General features: G+C 42.4%; 1 protein-coding gene and 1 long non-coding RNA gene across 5 annotated transcripts in view; one reads left to right on the top strand and one right to left on the bottom strand.

Moving 5' to 3' along the window:
- The window catches only part of PUM3 (pumilio RNA binding family member 3), a 45,661-nt gene extending 35,444 nt beyond the window's left edge, over nucleotides 1-10,217 (bottom strand). Inside the window, exons 1-5 of one of the 3 annotated variants that reach the window (XM_061132944.1) lie at nucleotides 10,078-10,217; nucleotides 9,173-9,282; nucleotides 5,487-5,578; nucleotides 4,513-4,728; nucleotides 310-445 (exon numbers count right to left, since the gene is read on the bottom strand). In XM_061132944.1, the coding sequence (XP_060988927.1) occupies nucleotides 310-445; nucleotides 4,513-4,728; nucleotides 5,487-5,568 (434 nt within the window). In that variant the 5' untranslated portion in view covers nucleotides 5,569-5,578; nucleotides 9,173-9,282; nucleotides 10,078-10,217. Of the gene's footprint in view, nucleotides 1-309; nucleotides 446-4,512; nucleotides 4,729-5,486; nucleotides 5,579-9,172; nucleotides 9,283-10,000 lie in introns of all 3 variants that reach the window. The other 2 variants (XM_061132946.1, XM_061132945.1) reach the window with 2 other exon arrangements.
- Nucleotides 10,218-10,346: 129 nt separating this feature from the next.
- LOC133048605 (uncharacterized) lies at nucleotides 10,347-20,253 on the top strand. Of its 2 annotated transcripts, XR_009691074.1 has the most exons (4): nucleotides 10,347-10,554; nucleotides 11,679-11,763; nucleotides 12,487-12,654; nucleotides 20,014-20,253. It is a non-coding gene; the product is annotated as an uncharacterized LOC133048605 (long non-coding RNA). The 2 variants fall into 2 exon arrangements; XR_009691073.1 differs by lacking the exon at nucleotides 20,014-20,253 and having other exon boundaries at nucleotides 10,348-10,554; nucleotides 12,487-14,316.
- Nucleotides 20,254-21,329: the final 1,076 nt, after the last annotated feature.

The raw sequence follows: 21,329 nt of genomic DNA, 5'->3' as shown, positions 1-21,329 counted from the left end.
AGTATTTCAAAACCTAGCCAAAAGGAACTCTCCTCCATTTTCCCAGAAATTTCTCAGGAAGGACATCAAATCCATTTTAACTCTCATACAGTTTCCTAAGCAGATCTTGATGCCATCCTAATGATTCCACGCACTTCTGTAAAGGGCACACATCCAGACAGTGATGCTTCTCCTGGAGTGTTATGAAAACTCCCTAAATAACTCAAGTGCTATGTCATTTACTTTAGGACATCTCACTATTTACAAAGTACACTGTTACTCCTCCACCACCTTCAAGGGCTCAATAAAGACGTCATTAGCTAGCATTACCTTCTTAAGATCTCCCAGATTTGCTTGGCCCGAACGACGATGTCATAGTTGGTTTTATCACTGAGTTGCCTGCTCTGCTTCAGTTCTTTCTTCTTTTTTTTGAATTCATCCCATTTGGGTTTCTTGGCTGCTGACTCTAGTCATTACAGAAATTATTTTCAATTACACTTAACATTCTCAGTGCCATAAACACAGCAAATTTGGTACCTATGGCAATCGGTAATCAAGATCAATACTCATTGTAGGAACTAGAAGGGGGAAAAACATTCCCTATCAACTTAAACTTTATTTCATTTTCTGAGCAGTTTACATATTTTAAATTTGGTTGATACCAACTGTTCACTCATTCAACAAATTGATTCTTAACAGGACACCTATTAAGGAAAAAAAAAGGAAACTAAAAGGATTATAAAAGCAATTAAAAATTTTAAGCATCTTTTTCCATTGTAAAAATAAAATTTTACTTTAGAACATAAAGATCATTGCATGTTAGGTATAGTCAATTCTCAATGAAAACAGAAATTAGTCCAAGTTAACATAGGAAAAACAATAGTCACAAATTCACTACTCTGAGTGCTGTTATGTATTAAGTAAATTTTACAACAACTCTGTGAGGTGGGTACTGTTATTATTCCCTCTCATGTCAGGGAAAGAAACACTGGGTAGATAAACTCCCTATCCAAGGTCACATAACTCCTAAGTGGCAGAGACAGGATGTAAACCCAGATATGGCTCTGAAACTTAATATTCTCTGCTGTCTCTAACTCATGACAATGCACGTGAAATTTTCTAAGTTCTCTACAATTAGGGTCATCCTATGAAAGTATCTTTCTATTGCTTATTTTTTTATCTTCACAATCTAAGCAACTTATTAATTGAATAAAAAAAAAATCCCAATGAGGCCAAATAAAGAACAACTTAATAAGATGGGTATTATTTACATGAGTACCCTGCAAAGAACCCTTAGGAGAACTGGTTATTTCTAGATACTGCCCTTTCTCTGATTAGAAAATAAATTCAAAAAACAAAATTCTCCTATAATCTTAAAACCTAGAGACTAAAATTTCATTTCCTTCTTGTCTTTTCCCGCCACACATATTTTATATTAATTTCCTTGATGTTTTTCTCCAAAGAAGACATACAGATGGCTAACAAACACATGAAAAATGCTCAACATCACTCATTATCAGAGAAATGCAAATCAAAACCACAATGAGGTACCATTACACGCCAGTCAGAATGGCTGATATCCAAAAGTCTATAAGCAATAAATGCTGGAGAAGGTGTGGAGAAAAGGGAACCCTCTTACACTGTTGGTGGGAATGCAAACTAGTACAGCCACTATGGAGAACAGGTGTGGAGATTCCTTAAAAATCTGGAAATACAACTGCCATATGACCCAGCAATCCCACTCCTGGGCATACACACCAAGGAAACTAGATCTGAAAGAGACACGTGCACCCCAAAGTTCATCGCAGCACTGTTTATAATAGCCAGGACATGGAAGCAACCTAGATGCCCATCAGCAGATGAATGGATAAAAAAGCTGTGTACATATACACCATGGAATATTACTCAGCCATTAAAAAGAATACATTTGAATCCGTTCTAATGAGATGGATAAAACTGGAGCCCATTATACAGAGTGAAGTAAGCCAGAAAGATAAACACCAATACAGTATACTAACGCATATATATGGAATTTAGAAAGATGGTAATGATAACCCTATATGCAAGACAGAAAAAGAGACATAGATGTATAGAACAGACTTTTGGACTCTGTGGGAGAAGGCGAGGGTGGGATAATCTGAGAGAACAGCATCATGTATATTATCAAGTGTGAAACAGATCACCAGTCCAGGTTGGATGCATGAGACAAGTGCTCGGGGCTGGTGCACTGGGATGACCCAGAGGGATGGGATGGGGAGGGAGGTGGGAAGGGGGTTCAGGATGGGGAACACATGTAAATCCATGGCTGATTCGTGTCAATGTATGGCAAAAACCACTACAATACTGTAAAGTAATTAGCCTCCAACTAATAAAAATAAATGGAAAATAATAATAATAATAATAATTTCCTTGATGTCTTTACTTAAACATTATTATACTCTAGGTATTCTTCCATGAAACTAAATATTCCTCAAGAATGTAATTTTTAATGGCATATCATATACTACAATGTATTTTACTCCCCTTACTGCTCACTTACTTATTCCCAATCTAATAACAGAGGATTACAGGCAACAGAGGCATATTTACTATTAATATTAGGACATCATATACTATACAGCAGAGGATAGTAACCGATCCACAGTTCATTTAATTGTAAAAATATTTGGGCAGCCTTGACATATGCCATGTTGGGCTGTAGTAGATATAACCAATTTTGGGAATGACTAATATCCAGTCCCCCTCAGTTGCTGGTATTAAAATGAGAAAATCAGAGTTCCACTTTGAGATGCGGGGAACTTATCTCCTATAGCAAAAGGAACAAGGGCCACTCTTTAATGAGAATGTGTGTGCACTTGAAATGCAGGTATCAAGAATGCCAGTGTGGGGACGTCCCTGGTGGTCCAGTGGTTAAGAATCCTCCTTCTGATGAAGGGAATGTGGGTTCAATCCCTGGTCAGGGAATCCCACATGCTGTTGGGCAACTAAGTCTGTGAGCTGTAACTGGATAGTTCATGCTCTCTAGAACACGGGCTGCAATGAGAGAAGCCCGCACATCACAACAAAGACCCAGCACAGCCAAAAAATAAGAAAATTAAAAACAAAAAGAATACCAGTGTGGAAAGGGAGAATTAGGATCTATGAGAGAAGCAAGGTAAGAGTAGATAGGCAATAGAAACTGGAAGAAAAGGAGAAAAGAGAAAAGGGCTAGACCAAGAAAAAATCCTTCAGGCCTCATGAGAAATAATGAAAATTTCCCTGCTCTCCTCCCTCCCTACGTCTCTGTCGTAAGGCTGCTGTCCCTCCAGTGAGCAACCCTAAGCAGAACAGAGAGCAAGGACCAGGGCTAAAGGACTGGACTAAGAAGGCCCCTTGGCAGTGGTCTCAGTTGGCAGCAAAAGGGCAGTGTCAGGCTCCAGCAGGGAATGAAAGACAGCAGAGAAAGTCTCCTGACGCTGCAGAGAAGGCACCTACAGGTCAGCAAGATGCACAGCATCTTGGCTGTACAATAGAGAGCAACGCTCTGAGTTAGAGACCACCCCTTGAACATGACCATGATGAAGAGAGTAGTAGTTTGTTTCAATAGACAAAGAAGAGCCTGGCCAGCACTTCTAATCAGTTAGCAACCTAGCCTGCACCAGTTCAGGTCAAATCTATCATGTGTATTATATACCTTCTCTGGAATGGTTTACCAGGTCTGAGCCACATGATAAGCTGGTACTCTTAGAATGGCCTGAACTCTGTGACAGCAGTATCTACATGTTTCTCATTCACCAGGACACTGGTTATTTAAGGCTGGCTTCCATGCTGATTACCTGGGGCTTGTACCCTCACTGGTTATTAATTTCTTTTCACTGTCTCTTGATGACAGTGTGCAGAAAACTCAAGTATTTGTTTGCTGAATGAATGAGTTCATTAATGTCAGCCTACAGAAAGGAACGCTTCATTGAGATTCCAATGTATAAAGCCCATTACAACTTAGCCTAACTCCACAGCCAGGGGAATTCAGCAAGGGCCTAGGAATTCTAAGCACTAGAGGACAATTTTGTAAAAATAAATAAGACACTAATAGCAACTCTGGAAAGTAAAAATAAAGACACTAGTAGCAACCCTGGAAAATGGAGAAGATGCTTTCTGTTGTTTATTTAATCCCATCTACCACCTTCCCATCTCTACCCGAGATACTGCCTGTCACAGAACAAGAACAGGAGGTCTCTAACAGACTTCAAGAGTCCCTGTGCACAATGGTGCAGGCAGGGCAGGTCAGTTCAGTCGCTCAGTCGTGTCCGACTCTTTGTGACCCCATGAACTGCAGCACACAGGGCCTCCCTGTCCATCACCAACTTCCGGAGTCCACCCAAACCTATGTCCATTGAGTCGGTGATGCCATCCAACCATCTCATCCCTCTGTCATCCCCTTCTCCTCCTGCTCTCAATCTTTCCCAGCATCAGGGTCTTTTCAAATGAGTCAGCTCTTCACATGAGACAGGGCAAGGCTTGTGCAAAAACCACCCTGAAGAAATCAGTGCTTACCATCACTTTTACTGTCTGACTGGAATTTCCTCTTCTGGTTGAATTTATTTGCCTGCTGGAATTTGTTATTTGGTATTTTATCCCCTTGCTGCTTATTCTTGAACTGCTTCACACCTTTTTTCCCAGGTTTTGTGGCAGTTTTCTCAAAGTTCTTAGATCTGATTTTAGGTCCACCTTCCTTAACTGTTTTGGGGAATGTCTTTGAAGAACCTGAATCTAGTGACAATAATAAATAATTATTAGTTCAATGATCCTGGGCCTGGATCTTTTATCCACTGGGCTGTATTTGTCACAGAACATTACACATTTTTTAGTGAAACATACTTTGTCCTTCTCTCAAAATGGAGCACAGAAGGACTTAAAAAATTACAACAAAATTTAAAAACTTCCTCTGATGATAAAATTATAACACAGGTTCATTATAGAAAACCTACAAATTACAGAAATACATAGTAAAAACTACTCATAATTCTAGAGATAACCCACTACTGTCAGGTAAGTATAATTCTGTTTTAAGCACCCATCACAAGATGAGATATTATTTATGTCTTCATGTGTGTGTGTATTTTGGGGGTTAACAACATAATAGGAGTCTAAGAATAAAATGAACATTTAGAACTTAGAAAGTACATCATATAGACAAATTCAAAATGTTTATATCACAAAATTTCTAGCTGCAAGAAAAAAACACAAAGACTGCCTAGGAAATTAGTCATTGATACAATTCTTGACTTTTCTACTTTGCAATACTGACACCTGATGGAATAGTAAAGACATCACAATTAGAAATCCTGAAGAGTTGGCTTGCCAATAAACATATTAATCACTCATACACAGTGACACTTTGTCCACTATTTTAATCCTAACTCTAACCCACGAATAGATTGGAATCTGCTACATCCCCTCTCATCCCACCAAACCCTCCCTTCAATAGACAAAACAACCACATGGGAAGCATGTTTTGAGTACCTTACCATTGTTTTTATGAAATTTGTTTTTTTCTTGTGATGTCTTTGTATCTTTACCTGTTAATTTTTTTTTCCCTTTGACTTCCATTATAGCAACTCTGGAAAACAAAAACAAAATCCAGAAATGATCACTAAATTGCTCTCATCCAATAAAGGTCCTTAGTCGTCACTGCCCCATTTACTCCTTGACCACAGATGCAGGACAAGTTATCTGTGTCCCTGAGGAGTCCAGGAACTACACAATCACTATTTCTAAGATTGAAAAAGTAAAATTCGACACCAATACAGAAATAAGAACACCCCCCCCCACACACACACACACACCTTGACTAGCAAGTGATGTTTCGGAGGCAACATTATAGTGACAGTAAAGGTTACAAATAAATCATTATTTACACTAAGCAGGCTACAACTGTCAGTGTTTGCATTTCTGACAACAGCAGGAGGATTTTTGTCACAAGAAACTGACAATATTACCATTTCCCCAGCCAGGAACAAACAATACACTACACTTAATCACATTCAAATTTAATGAAATAATACAAAAGATTATCTAAAATCTAAAAGTTTCCTATGTAACCCAATGTAGCTAAAACAAAAAACAACTTCAAATGTTTGTTATTCTTTTAGAGGCAACTAATAATTTTCAAAGACCTCCAAGATAAGACTGTTGACATACGGAATATTTCATTTTAAAGGAATCTGGCTAGCAAGTTATTTCTGGATTGAGACCCCACTGTGCACAGGATAAATAACAGACAACCCTTCAGCTGCCCAAAGCTCCAGAAAGCAGAATTTATCAAGAACAAAAGCTACTATGTGTTGTCTATTTCTGTACCTTCCAAAGTTGCATGTTCAACTCATTTCAATATATCTAAAGCTGACCCTCTAAAGTAGATGTAAGGGATCCCTGACAATTCCAGATCTTTCTAGACAAGAATTGTCCATTGAAGAACAACACATTTCTTAAAATATTAATAGGTACAAGAAAAAAGAGTTCTGGAGTGAAAGGCATTTAGGAAACACTTAAATGAAAACAATTAATGAGGAAAAAGTAGTTCAACCTGGTTAGAAAATCCTGCTTACTTTAGCTTGTGCTTGGTGATTAATGGTTTAAATTAGCAAATTAAAAGAATCTAAGAATCTGATTTTCCTTAAAGAAGCCTCATTAATTTTTGCAACACATATAATATAGGTTAGTGACTTTAAATATACATGGGATTCTGAGAAGTCAGCAAGGAAAGATGAATAGAAAAATGGGTAAAGTGTAAGAGAGAAAAATAACCAAAAAACATTTAAAAAAATGTTCAACCTCAGAAACAATTTTAAAAAAATATATTAAAACAAAAAAGAAAATATTATTCCCTCTATGGACTCATAGTATCTTTATTTTGTTGCTAAAACTATTACAGTTTTGACATCTCTAAGTTTCTGTGTCCTTTTACCATGGTCCACCCTTTTCTCTTCTTAGCACATCTTTAATTTCTGGCACTTCTTCCACGTTTATCTCTTCGTATCCCTGCACAGGTCCTAAAGTCAGTCATTCTTCAAGGAACCCTGATTCCTCATACGAGATCTGAGTGCTAGGTATGCTTGTCACTGTGGTGTCACTGCTTCTTGGTCTTTTGACTAGACAAGGCTAGGTAATATATGTATGTACATTAATCTTCTGTGTACAAAGAAACCTGTATTTCTGTATCATTAAGTTCACACTAATGTCTTGAACACGAAACATGTGCCACAGGGTTATGGTTGGTAAAAACAAAATTTATCAACTACAATATATTTATTTACAGTTTGTCATTTCCCGAACAGTATCCATTCAAAACACTGCTTTTCAGTTAGTTAGGTCAAATCTTTTCCCTTCACTCCTTCAGTGAGGTCACTTGCGGTGGGGAGGCAAGCAGGTGATGCATAGCATGTGGGATCTCAGTACTTTGAACTCAGCGTCCCCTGCATTGGAAGCCTGGAGTCTTAACCACTGGATATACATCTGTACTAGTTAGATTCATTTTGTTTAGGTCTGCATTCCATTTCCAGGCATAGCAGTTGACTTTCTTTTCATTCGCCTAGGGTCAAGATCATTCTTTTTGGTGTACAGTGTTGATTTTGACAAACCCACAGTCATGTATCCTCCACCAAAGCACCTTACAGAACTGTCCCACAACTCCTAGAGGCTCCCTGTGCAGCCTCTTTGCAATCATCCTCTTCTGGCTCTCTTGGCAACACCTGATCTTTTTTTCTACCCTCTAGCTTTGTGACTTTTCAAAAATGTCATATAAATGGAATCAGACAGTATACATCCTTTGGGGTCTTGCTTCTTTCATTTAACAAAATGCATTTGCTTGTAGACCCTGTACCATAACATCAAACCATCACATTCCAGTGTCTTGAAATCATCTGTTTCCCTTCCATTACTCCATTCAGACACTTTATCTCTTGTTCAGATTGTTTTCTGCTGTTAGATTCAATTTGCTATGATTCCACTCCCTGCTGCCTGATTAATCGTCCATTATTACATCTATTCCATGTTATTTACCTGCTCCAACACCTTCAGAAGTCTCCCACTGCTTACAGGAAAAATTTCAAACTCAGTCTGTGTGCTGTGCTTAGTCGCTCAGTTGTGTCCGACTCTTTGGGACCTGACAGACTGTAGCCCGCCAGGCTCCTCTGTCCATGGGGATTCTCCAGGCACGAATACTGGAGTGGGTTGCCATGCCCTCCTCCAGGCGATCTTTCCAACCCAGGGATTGAACCCAGGTCTCCCACATTGCAGGAGGATTCTTTACCAGTTGAGCCACCAGGGAAGCCCTGGTAAAATTTGGCCCTAACTCACCCACATCACACCACCACACTGAAGAAAACTTTATTCCCTCAGTATTCTTTCTCATAAGCCAAAATTTAAAGCCATTCTTTATTAGTACCCATCCTTCAAATCCAGCCTAAATGACAATTTCTAATCATTTTCCCTCCATATGCCTTCCTTATTTCTCAAATGATTCTCCTTATTCCTATGGCACATTCTGATGAGCTTATAACTTAACATTTTGAACTTGAAATGCATTGAATACCTACACATTATGTACTAGAAAGGTAATGGGTTTCTAAATATACATATACAAACAAACAAACAAAAAAAATCAGTGTGCTGTAATAGAGACAGACAAGGAGAAAATCAAAACATGGCATACCTAAGTATTATAACCAAAATACACAGAAAGTGTTGAGAGTCACAGAGCTGAGAGAACCATGAAAGAAAACAGTAAAGATTTCCCAGACACAGAAGGACACGTGACTGATCCTGAGTGATCTTGACTCCTCTCAGCAGACTCAGCACTGCACTTTGAAAGTACTGACCTTTCAATATCCAACTTCTGAATGCTGGCATTCCTTTCTCTCCTCACTTCTCTCTGATGATCTCATGCAATCCTATGACTTTCTATGCTGGAACCCCATGCATTTCTCCATCAGGAACATCTCCTTGAGCTACAGCCTTGTGTATCTAACTGCTCCCCTGAAACTTTTAAGTTTCTAACAGGCACTTTCCACTTAACAGAACCAAAATACTGAATTCTTTAACTATATAATCACTGCAAACTACCCCCAAACGATAACATCCTAACCTGATTTTGCCCATTTCATCAGTAGCCCACCATCCATTCCACTGTTCAAGGAAAAAACCCAAGATTTACCTGTAATAGTTTGCTCTTCTTCCTCTGCTACATTCAACTCTTCAAGAAGTCTTCTCCAATCTTTTAAAAACACCTCTAACCCTTCAACTTCGATCTCCACGACGACCGCCCTAAGGCACAGCATCAATAATCCAACTATATAATCATTTACATTCCAAATTATTATACATTTTCCAAAAAGAACCCGGGCCTATTGTGTTTCTCCTTTGCTTATAAGCCTTTCCTGTGCTCTACAAACAGGAATATTCTTCCGTTGTAGAGAAAATCAAAACTCCCACCACGGCTTTCAAAGTTCTACAGAACCTCGACTCACCTTCCCGTATTATCTTATATGTCTGAACTTCCAGCTCACTACCTTGGTCACCTCTCTACAGCTCCCACCTCAGGGACGCAGCTCAAGCCACTGCCTCTGCTGAAGGTAGTTTTCCCTGGGCCTCCGGATTTCAGGGTTGCCTCTAGCCACGCTCTGCGTCTCGGCTTAAAGATCACTTCCCTAGACTCCCCTATCCTTTATCTCGGCACCCAGTTCGTTTCTTTCCAGCGCTTACCACTTGCAACTGTACATTCAGATTGCAAACTGGGCACCTGGCCCTGACCGGGCGCAGAGTGAGTGTCAAACATACAACAGAAAGGCTGAAAGCGAACTAGCCCCGACCCGGACTTTAGAGGCTGAAGGTAATAAAAGCTAACCCAGCACTCTCTAGGCAGCGTGGTAGGGACACGAGTTGTACACTCGCCCTTGTCCCCAGGCTCCCGTCAATCCCCAAACTCCCACAACAGAGACGGCCACAGAAAGCCGCCCGGCGGGTGACAGGGTGAAACCTCTACCTCAGAAACCCTCCGACTCCAGCACCGGGCAGGGAGCGAGGCCCTCCCGAAGCAGCCGCGGAGTCCCCAACACTCACCGCACACGTGTGGCCCTGACAAGCGCGGGTCCCGGCTCCGCCTCTGCGCCTTCCGCTTCCCCGCCTTGCTCCGCCCCCTTTTTCCCTTCTTCCTCAGCCGAGCTAGAGTTAAGGGACTGGGAGTAGCCGGAAAAACGGAAATTCGGCGTTTCTACTGGTCCGCGTCTAGTCATACGTCATCTAGAGGCGCGAGTGCGGCGCCACGGGAGTTTTGGCCCTAGAAAGTACCCGTGGTCAATGACGTGCTGGTGGCCACTCAAAGTGACGTTCATTAACCCTTTCCCTTCCCGGCCGCAGAGCGGGCGGCTTCTAGTGAAGGCTGACCGATTGTGGAAGTGGAAGGTTGGCTGGCCGGGATTCTCCTCGTTCTTCAGTCGCTAAGTCGTGTCTGACTCTTTGTGATACCATGAACTGCAGCACGCCAGGCTCCTCTGTCCTCCGCGATCTCCTGGAGTTTGTTCAGTTGAGTTAGTGATGGTATCTAAACATCTCATCTTCTGTCGTCCCCTTCTCTTTTTGCCTTCACTCTTACCCACCATCAGGGTAGCAGGGAGCATTAAAGGGATATCTCGGTAGTTGGCTATGATTGCGATCTCGTTTCTTTCTGTTTCTTAGTTGGATGGCTTTGGGCAAATCCCTCAATTTCTCTGAACCTTGGTTACCTGATCAATAAATTATAGATGGCTAAGTCATACATGGAAAGCGCCTAGCACAATAAATGATTTGAACAAGCGCTCAAGAAATGCTTGCCATTTTAAACCTCTGCGAGTTCCTCCAGACGGTAGTTACCTCACTTAAGGCATTAGGAAATCAGACTAGTTAGGATGTTATCCCCATCTTACAGATGAAGAAACACACCACAAACTTGCTCTGGTCAAACAAAAGAATTTATTCTCTAACAGTTCTGGAAATCATGCTAGTACCGAGGTTGTGCACCCTCTGAAGGTTCTAGGGTAGCATTCTTTGCCCCTTCCAGCTTCTAGCGGTTCCAGGCATTCCAGAGACTGTAGTCTCTGCCTTTGTCTTCATATGTCTTTCTCTTCTATGTCTTCCTGTCTTCCATATATTATAAAGACACTTGGCTTTGGATTTAGGGCCCATCATGATAATCAAGGATGCTCTCATTTGGAGGTCCTTACTTAATAATATCTGCAAAGATCCTGTTCCCAAAAGCAGTCTCTTTCATAGGTTCTGCGGGATGGTACACTGATATATTGTCTGGAGGGCCACTGGGAAAGTTGAGGAATAGGACTTGATTCCAGGGGTGTCAAGCATCAGATTTTACTGTCTTCCAAATCACATGTTTCCCACCTCTTAAGGCATCAGACTGGTATTTCACTACACTTTGCTTCTTGAGGACAGGGACCATCATTACTTCCCAAACACCTATAGCACTATTCAGCACATAGACAGTTGCTAAGTACATTCTGTGTGCCTTAAGTATTATGTTTGGATAAGCTCTTTTAAGTCTCATAAGAACAGTTAAGTAGGTCTTTCCCCTCAAATTATGTAGAAAGGGGAAACATTCAGTAGTTTTGATCCAGTCAGTCTGACTCCAAACTCAACATGACTGACTATGGACTACTATCTCTAATTCACAGATCCTCCAGTGAAAGCTCAAGAGGAGAGAATACAGAACAAGAAGAGCAAAAGGTCCATTGCAGCACCTATTAGGCAAATAGAATGGTATGTACTAGCCAATAATAATGATAAAATCTTCATGTATACACCCTACCTGAAAGAGATATATTTATATTTTCAACACCACAGTTTGCATCACCCCACATCCTCTCAGACAGATCCATGTAGCTGTCAAACGTATTGGGTTGGCCAAAAAGTTCATTTGAGGTTTTCTATCCGATCTTACTGAAAAACCCCCAAACAAACTTTCTGGCTAATCTATTACATCAAACTCTGTTCATCTGCCTTCTCACCAGGGAGAAAAAAAAGTCACATACCTAAGTCCTAGATGATTATTATGATGTTATTTATCAAATCTGTGTGCTGTCAAAAATTTCACAGTAAGATTGACTTGAGTGTTTGATTTGTTTGGAGTCAGTTGGAAGTATCTTGTAGTTTCATAGGATAACAACAACAAAAGTTTTCTATAATTTTACAGTTAACCAAGTTAATTCTTCAAATATCTAATACCTGTCCATTCTCCCTATGCTCCATGCCCCCGCTTCCCTCCCAACTTCTGACAACCATCAATCTATTCTGTTTTTATGAGTTCAGGTTTTTGAGATTACACATATGAGTGAGATCACACCATATTTGTCTTTTTCTGTCTGACTTATTTCTCTTTTGTTTCCTGACTGCAACACATACTTCTCAGTTTCCATATTTATATCAGAGTTCGGGGCTAGGAGAATGGAGAAAAGATTAAATCCTCTTTTTTCCTCCCAATAGGGCTCTATCCTTTCATCCCAGAGGGAGAAGACCTGGCAGTGTTTCCTGTCTATTTAAACGCCTAGAACTCAGTCACACAGCTGCCCCCAGGACTGGAAGACCATCAGACATACTGTTAACCAAGCGTTTGGATTCCATTCTTTTTCCAGTACTGTAGTAAAATTACAGGTAACTTGGCAAATATGCTTTCATCCAGCAGCAAAGATTTGTTATTTAATCTGGTTTAAAACTTAAAATAACTCTAACTAGTAAGCTAAAACTTAAAATCATTGTGGTATCCAAGGTAGTGGATCTCAATCTTGGCTACACATCAGAATCACTTGTGGATTAAAAAAAAAAAAAAAAAAACCAACAACAGTAATTCTGATTTAATTAGTCTGAAGTGGGATCTGGCCACTGAGAATTTGGAAAGTTCCCCCAGATCACACTAAGGTGTGGCTAAAATTGAGCTGCTTATTTAGGGAATGGAGTTCAAGTTGGTGATTTGATTTGATTTTCCAGTTAAATGAGGATTAAACCCTGTAACCTTCTGGTTCCTCTTTTTGTGGTCAGAATTAAATGTAAAGTGCACTTGTTTCTCTAAGTAGAATGTCTTAGATATAACTGTATCTCTCTTATTGCTTGAGACTTCCTGCAGTGAGTTAACATCATTACATACTGAAAATGGTTTAATTTGAACTATAAGCTTTCAAATGTATTCCGGAAAAAGTTCGCTTTTTTTTTTTTTTTTTTTTCCAATTTGTTACTATTTTGTTCAATTTTCCTCTTTTTCATAAAAATAAAGTGTTAGATGTCAGCTCCCACACATCTCCCCTCCCTCCAAATCAGTTCTTTAAAGTTTTAACTAATGGATTTTTAACTAACGATGTTCTTTTTGTGTTTCCCAATGCATAAGCAGGGATAAAGGGCATGTTATTGATGTAAAACATAAGTGGGACTTTGGCAACGATTGGGTTTTATTTTCAGGACCTATTAGAATCATAAATCCATGGAAACGGAGCAGTTGGCAACACATTTTCCTTTAGTAAAAAAGAACTGCTTCTGAGTAGAGCAGATTATGTCTTTCAATACACATTTGCTAAAAAGTGCACAAATATAAACATTAATTGTGCATTCTGAATTTCCAGTTACTGTGTAGTAGACATAAAATTGACCTTGTCCTAGTTTTACTTTCTTTGATGACATTCTTAAGAGCCACAGAAAAATCAGATCAATAAGATGGTGGCTCAGTTGGTAAAGAATCCACCTGCAATGCAGGAGACCACCTGCAATTCAGGAGACCCAGATTCAACCCCTGGGTCGGGAAGATCCCCTGGAGAAAGGAATGGCAACCCACTCCAGTATTCTTGCCTGAGAAATCCCATGGATGGAAGAGCCTGGCGGGCTACACTCCATGGGGTCGCAAGAGTTGGACATGACTTAGTGACCAAACCACCAGCACCACCAAACATAAAATTGACCTTGTCCTAATTATACTTTGTTTGGTGACACTCTTAAGAGCCACAGAAATATCAGATCAATAAGATGAAAATGTATCTGATTGTAGTATAAAATACCACTTTTAATGAAAGATCATATCAAAGATTAGTATCACTTAAAGCCCATGAGTCATACTTAACACTGCACTATCATAGAACATAACTCCTCAAGCAACAGGTACCAGGTTTTAGCAAGGATGGGAACAATGAACATGTTTTTGGTTTAACTTTTTGATGAACTTTTGTTTTCAGGCTTTATGGAAGGTATTTCCTCTGCAAATTAGTGACTGGTTTTGACTTGTGATTTCCTTGATTTCTGAGCAAGCTCATTAATAAATGAATCATTTTCTAACTATTTCTCCCATTTTACTTTTAAAAACTATAGAAATGTTAAGTCAGTACTTAACAATGATGTCTAGCTCTATATACCTACTCAGTTTTCCTCCTTATTTCAAGATGGAAAAAAGATTAACCAATAACCTAAACCCATTAGGTCACTTTGAATTTTCCAGCAGATGCCAAGATAGAATTAGAAGGCCAAGACATGTATTGGGGGTGGGAAGCCTGTGAAAGACAAGGAGAGAGAGAACAGGATTAAGTCAGAAGCCTCAGGCCATAATACTGATCAAATCCTGATCTAAAGGGACTGATGGACAGGAGAAAGGTGTGGTAAAAAGATCTTTTGATTGAAGGTTCTGAGGCTGGTAATCATACCCTTGTAAGGTGAAGACTACTACAGAGATCCTTTTGCAGTGACCATGGGGGCTAAGAAATACTGAGAGGCGTCTGAGTGGATCACCTACAGTGATCGCACACATCCCTGATGTAGAAAAGCAGCCTTACCTCTTCCTGCTGATGTGAGTTCATCACTGCTGCCAACACGGTTGAGAAGGAGTTCCTCTTCTCAATGTTGGTCCTGGACACAGTGAGTCCAGAACATCCAGGAAGCATCCACAGCTCAGCGGAACTCTTGCTCTATCCTCTGCCAAGAATGTTTCTCCTTTGCAGAGCCCAGAACTGTAGGAACAGAAAGCACAAATTGCCCCAGAGGACCATTTAGAATGATGGCAAGTGGGGCCATTCCTGCTTCTGCTCCTTAGTTCCCAGGCCTATGTAGTCGTCGTCTTTATAGTACCATATAGAGATCTCTCGCTTGGATTTATTCTGCATTCTGGAGGACAGCATCCCATTTTTGTAGATTACGGCCTCTGAGCTGGTGCTTCAGCTGCACCTTTAAAAAGCCAAAGCGCAGCTGTGTCGCATGGCTGCCTCTGGGGGAGCAGTGTGTAATGTGTCTGTGGATCACATGACCTCCTTTGCTGTGACGTGTGTTCCCTACTCAGATGCTATGTTGTGTAGTTTTCCATGACCATAGATCAAGTGCTTCTTAGCTTCTGGACAGTGGTCCTGGCTGAGGCTCTTGGGCAGGAAAAGCAAGTCCATACTTGAAATAGGACTCTCTTTATCTATGAGGAGAGACAGCTGGCCCTTCCAGAGCAGCAGGCGCCCAATGTCATCAGCTCATCAGCAGGTGACCTGCTGGTCTCTGGGAAACAGTGCCAGTTCAAGGGCCCAGCACTGGTTTCTGTTGCTGGCGGGTCTCCATTCAGAGGACTCAGTAGTTAGACTGGCTTTGGTAAATGGAAGTTCATGCTGCTTGGCCCACCTGTAGCCTCTGCCACTGTCACTCTGCCTACTACGTTCATGTACCCACCTGGCCAGCTCTACAGTGTCTAGTGTTGCAAGCTCATTAATGTCAACTGGCTGAATCAGCTTGTCTTGTTGGTTTTTCAGTGGTTATTGTGGATGCCTTTTGAGGGCTTCCTTTGTGGCTCAGAGAGGAATCTGCCTGCCCTGCAATACAGGAGACTTGGGTTCGATCTCTGGGTTGGGAAGATCCCCTGGAGAAGGGAATGGTTACCCACTCCAGTATTCTTGCCTGGAGAATGCCATGGACAGAGGAGCCTGGTGGGCTACAATCCATGGGGTCACAAAGAGCTGGACACGACTAAGCAACTAACACTTCGTTGGGCATTATCATTTGAAAATGGTCATCTGCTGTGACCATTCCCATCTGCCTTTACCCTGGACCTTGTTTCCCACTGTCCTTTTCCTTCCAGGTGCTGGACGGGTTGGGGCATTGGCCAATGACAGCAATTTCTACATGCTCTCACCTTGGGCCATTTCTTCTTCCCCATAACCTGGATGACTAGGTATACTCTTGCCCATTAGGAAGATTCCCCCCTCTACTGTCTCTCACCTGAATGAGGTTGTAATGCTACTATTTACTTTCAGTTTGTACCCCCAAACGTCGCCAATTCACCTGTCAACTCTGCTGGGGCTTTCCCCTCCTCCATTAGCTATTTGTAAGGTACTCTGCTCTATGGCCACAGAAGAGAGCTGAGGAAGGAGGGCTGATGCAATCACGTGGGTGATGCGGAGATCGAGGCTTCCTATTTGTGCAGCCGACTCATGCCCTCTGGTCTTCCTTGGGCTCAAGCCAGGACATACTATTTCCATGTTCTAATGGTTTGTTGCTGGGCCCTTTGCACTTTACGGAATGACAGGGGAGCCAGAACCCACCCCCCAGTGGACAGCTGTGGGAGGACGGCCGTTGGACACTATGGTCACGCACTGCCTCTCTCAGATCTCAGTAACATGCTAGGAGATGGCATATAATTAATTCCCCATTATAGATGCTCTGGCCTTGCTCTAGAACCCCAAGGCTCTAAGCTGTGATTCTCCTTGGGCTTACCATGAATGCTATGCTGCATCTTTTCTTACCACTGACACATCCCACACCACAGGGTCTACAGATGTTCTGCTCTAAGTGGGGAGGCTGCTTTTGCTAATCTTAGCCCTGCTGTTCAGTCCTTCCTGCCCCAGGCTCCACTCAAAGCTGGCAGTCTGCCATGCCCTCCAGGGCACGGACCAGACAGAGCAGGATTCCTAGATGTGAAGTACTTGGGCGCCAGAACGTGAAAAGGCTCCCCAGGCATTGTACTTCCTTCTTTGTAATAGGGAATCCGAGATGCAACCATGTGTCGTCACTTTGGAGGGATACCCTGACATGTCCCTGACCCTAAAAATGTGCCCCGCCTTTTTTTCAGTCCTACTCTTAGGACTCCTGTAAGCTTTATTGAAGTGGCCTGTCCTTGAAACTCTTCAGCATTTATTTCCCATCTTCTTGAACACACATTTCTTACCAAGGTCCCGAGCGTACTAGTCATGTCTTTATTTCACAAATGTAATGAATTGGTGTGCTGTTCTGCGGGATGTCCAGATGGCCCAGATCTCTTTGGACTATATTAAGACAGAAGGTGGGCGAGCTAACACAGCCCTGGTGCAAAACTGTAAATGAATACCGTTGTTCATTCCAAGGACTGTGAACTGTTTCTGATCCTATTTTCCATATACTTTTTCTATCCTATTTTACCATCTGCTGCAGTAACTCAGGCATTTCACCTCTGCTCTGCGATTGGAGTAAAAACTTAGTGTTTGCCTCCTTCTTCCGGGGTTCATGCTGGAGTGTTAAATCCCATGTTCCTAGAAAGTGAGTCCAAATCAAAGTTTTCCCGCTTGTTCTCTTTGGCCTTCCAACCCCCTCAAACCCCAGTCCCTCGGAGGGCCTCTCCCCTGACAGTGTATGCTGGCCAACTTCTGCTGGTTCTCTGGGGGATAATCTCTCTCTTCCCTCAACAAGCTCAGCATGCCCTCTGTTGGGTTTAACCCAGGTGACTGGCCAGGCAGCCAGGAGAGGCAGTGGGAGCTGCTCCTGAGGGCAGGGGGTCAGGGAGCAGGTATTGTCTTGTAGGGAGAGGCCTCTATGGTGTCTTCCTGCTCAAGCAGAGTCTGGATCTTAACAAGGCAGTGCGGGCTTCCTCTGCAAGTTCGCATGTTCAGGGCCGTCAGCAGAGCCAAACTGGGGGCACCCATTCATGCACCCACTCCACAGCTCATGGTGTCAGGTTGTCCCAGTCAGGGCTCTGGCTCCTGTGTAGCAGAATGCCCTGGCTAAGCACTGAAACATTCTGGAGATGCACACTTCCTGAAATCTTGGGCTTGCTTTTCATGTCATCCTCTTCCCCTGCCAGAGACAGCAGCCTCTTTGCAAGTGACCAGGGATGCCTCCGCCTCCCCCGTGAGCCTTTAACCATCTGATTCCAGTTCTCATTGTCACTCTGCAGGGAATCCTCCAGGTCCACTCTCCTTGTAGACACCGAACCCCCCCAGTCTTGGCTCTGAGTCTTCACCAGCCAGCCCAAAGAATCCTCAAAGCTGTTCTTGGGGGCTCTTCCTGTACGATCCTTCCCCATCCTGTTGTGGCTTGGAGCAGCCGCAGAGCCCCTGGTCTTGGTCTGGACACTGAGGATGCTGAAGGTTTGAGAGCGTGGTGGGAGGCCTTCAGCCAACCCACCCCTCACCTCCTGCAGCAGGTGTCCTCTTGAAGAAAGACCTGAGCCGTATACTCTCTGCCTGTCACTGTTATGTGACTTGTTTGATGGCAAGACCAGGACAAGAACCAGAATGGTCACCAGGGTTTTAGAAGCCTAATGTTATGTCTTTTCTCTATTTGGGGGGAGGGGACAAGATTAATTTCTGCCATACATTCTTCGTTGTATTATCTAGTATTTAGCAACTCAAAGCAATAGGTCTTCAAAAAATCGCTCCTTGGACAGTAAATTATACTATACAATTAAAATATGACTTCACACTGAAAGTAGAAGTCAGGTTTTGGGAGCTACACAATCTAGTGTTTGTTTTAAGACACCTTATTGCTGAGGTTGACTATGTGCAAGACGGGGAGCTCGTGGGGACTGTCTGCAAGACAGGGAGGTGAAAACAGCAATCGAGAATTTTAAATTTGGTGGCCGAGTATCTCATATATGTTAACATCTGAATTTTTATAACATCATATCATTTCGCAAGGATTAGCCATCTGAGAGCAAGGAAACTGTCCTTCTTTTGCTGTAGTATCTATAGTGAAAGTGAAAGTCACTCAGTCGTGTCCGACTCTTTGCGACCCCATGGACTGTAGCCCACCAGGCTCCTCTGTCCATGGAATTCTCCAGGCAAGCATATTGGAGAAGGTTGCCATTCCCTTCTCCAGGGGATCATCCTGACCCAGGAATCGAACCTGGGTCTCCTGCATGACTGACAGATTCTTTACCATCTGAGCTACCAAGGAAGCCCACTGTACCTCTAAGGCCTTATATATTGCCTGGAACATAATTAGTTGATAAGATTGGTTAGATGGGTATCACTGTTAAGCTGTAACTGCACAAGTATAAGGATCACAGCTATTTTATTTGCGGGCACACAGTAAGAACTTAAGTCAACAAATTCAGCAACTATATTCATTCACTGGCTATTCTATCCCAGGCACTGTCCTGGGCACTCGGGATATCTATTAGTCAACAAATCTAAGCCTGCCTGATAAAAAACACCAAACAACCACAAGCAATAAACAAGGGCATGATAAGATATGTTAGAAGTACTAGAGTAAAAAGAATGGAGTTGAGTAAAGAGAGAACCAGTCCAGGAGAACAGGTTATAATATCAAATAAGGTGGTCAGTGTAGGTCTCACTAAGGAGAGATTTGGGAGTCTTCCAAACATACATCTGGAAGAAGAGCCTTCCAGGCAGAGGAAAGAGCTGAAGCAAAGGACCGAGAGCAGGAGTCATCACCCCTCCTGACTCTGTCTTTGAGGAACAGGGGAGGGGTGGGTGGGCGGCTGGAGTCAGCCAGGGAGAAGAGTAACAGGAAACAAGTTCAGGAGGAGGGTGGGAGTGGTTTGCAGAGGGTGAAAGGATTTTTTAGGCCATTTTAAGGACTTTGGGTTGTACTCTTGAGTGAAAAAGAAGCGCTGAGCAAGGAGGGGAGAAAAATGATCTGACATCCAAACAATAAACTTTTGCAGGATTAATGAATATGTGAAGTAGATAGAATCATGCTATTTTATTGCCCATGAACTGGTTCTATAAAACTCATCATGATGATATATTATTTTTTTGCTGGTTTTTCCTGACACTCATTCTTTATCTCTAGGGAGCTGCTTGTCTTATGTAACTTGATCATTCCCACTTCCAGCAGCAGCAGGAGGAACTATCTGCCAACCACTTAATCATGACTACTAGATACCATTTGATAGTTTTAAGAGCATTTTTCACATGTATTGTGTCACTCAAATCATCCAAACTGTATGTAGTATTACCTTACAGATATATCACAAATACAGAAACAAGCTCCAAGAGATGATGTATATATACTGCCCACAGTCACACATTTAATAAATGGAAGAGTATGAATTTTGTCTCCTCATCTAGTATTTGTAGAGCTACATTCCAGGTCCTAAAGACAGAAAATGGCTACATTACTCTAAGAGGGGTTTAGAGTTCAGGTGGGAGGCCAGGATGGGAATAAACAAAAATATGGTAAATATCAGAATAAAGAAGTAGAGGCAACGCACCAAAGTTTTGTAGTGTGTTCAGCAAAAAGGCCCATAAAGAGGACGATGGTCACGATGGTTGGTGGCCTTAGATACACTGAAATGGGTGGGGTTGGGGGGGGTGGCGGTGGTGTGCTCAAGTAGTGGGAACAGTGCTGGCAGAGGCTTGGAGGTGCAGGCGAGCACTGTGTCCCCTGGCAATGGCTGGAAGCTCCATTCTCAGTGGAAGGAAGTTGTAGGAAACAGGATTATAGCGAGTAGAAAAAAGCCACATGATATAGAATCTCAAGCCACAGACTATGACCATCTGTACTTTATCTACTGCAAGTTGCCAAAGATTTATGAGCGGAGATGATGTTAACAAAGTTTTTGTTTTTTAACCTCCTTGAACTTTTTTAAAGTTCAATATAACACGACTGCTTAGTGGGAGCTGACATGAGAAGCAGTGTCTCAGAATGAGTTCCTTCAGAAGTCAACAATGAGATGAAGATTCAAGTGAAAATAAGTGATTTTGGGGGGTGATGCCAGGAAATACCAGTATGGGACTAGTGGGGAGAGGTAGGAAACGGCAGGCAGCCAGCAAAGTGTTCTCTGTCAGGTACCTTACCACTCTGGGTAACGAGATTAACCTTGCTGGGGGACTCTGGGAGCCAGTGTAGAACACAGAGAGCCGAGGGGTCCCCCCACGGGATGCAGGAGCCAAGGTGTTTATACGTGAGTTCCCAGCAGTCACCGATTTGAGGGCTGCTCCTGGGGGCGGGGATTCGAGGTTCCCCAGAACTCCCCACCTGACACCCAGGCATTATGATGGCATCTGGTAGCATCAGAGAAGCCCTCAGTCAGAAATGCACCTGCTGGCAATGGGGGGCTAGATAGTGTGCAAAATAGATAAGGTGCGTGGTCCAGAAAGGCTGGT

This window comes from Dama dama, chromosome 29 (genome assembly GCF_033118175.1).
Source record: "Dama dama isolate Ldn47 chromosome 29, ASM3311817v1, whole genome shotgun sequence".
Classification (NCBI taxonomy): domain Eukaryota; kingdom Metazoa; phylum Chordata; class Mammalia; order Artiodactyla; family Cervidae; genus Dama; species Dama dama.
The sequence above is the reverse complement of the archived record's forward strand: the minus strand, read 5'-3'. Positions and strand labels throughout refer to the sequence as shown.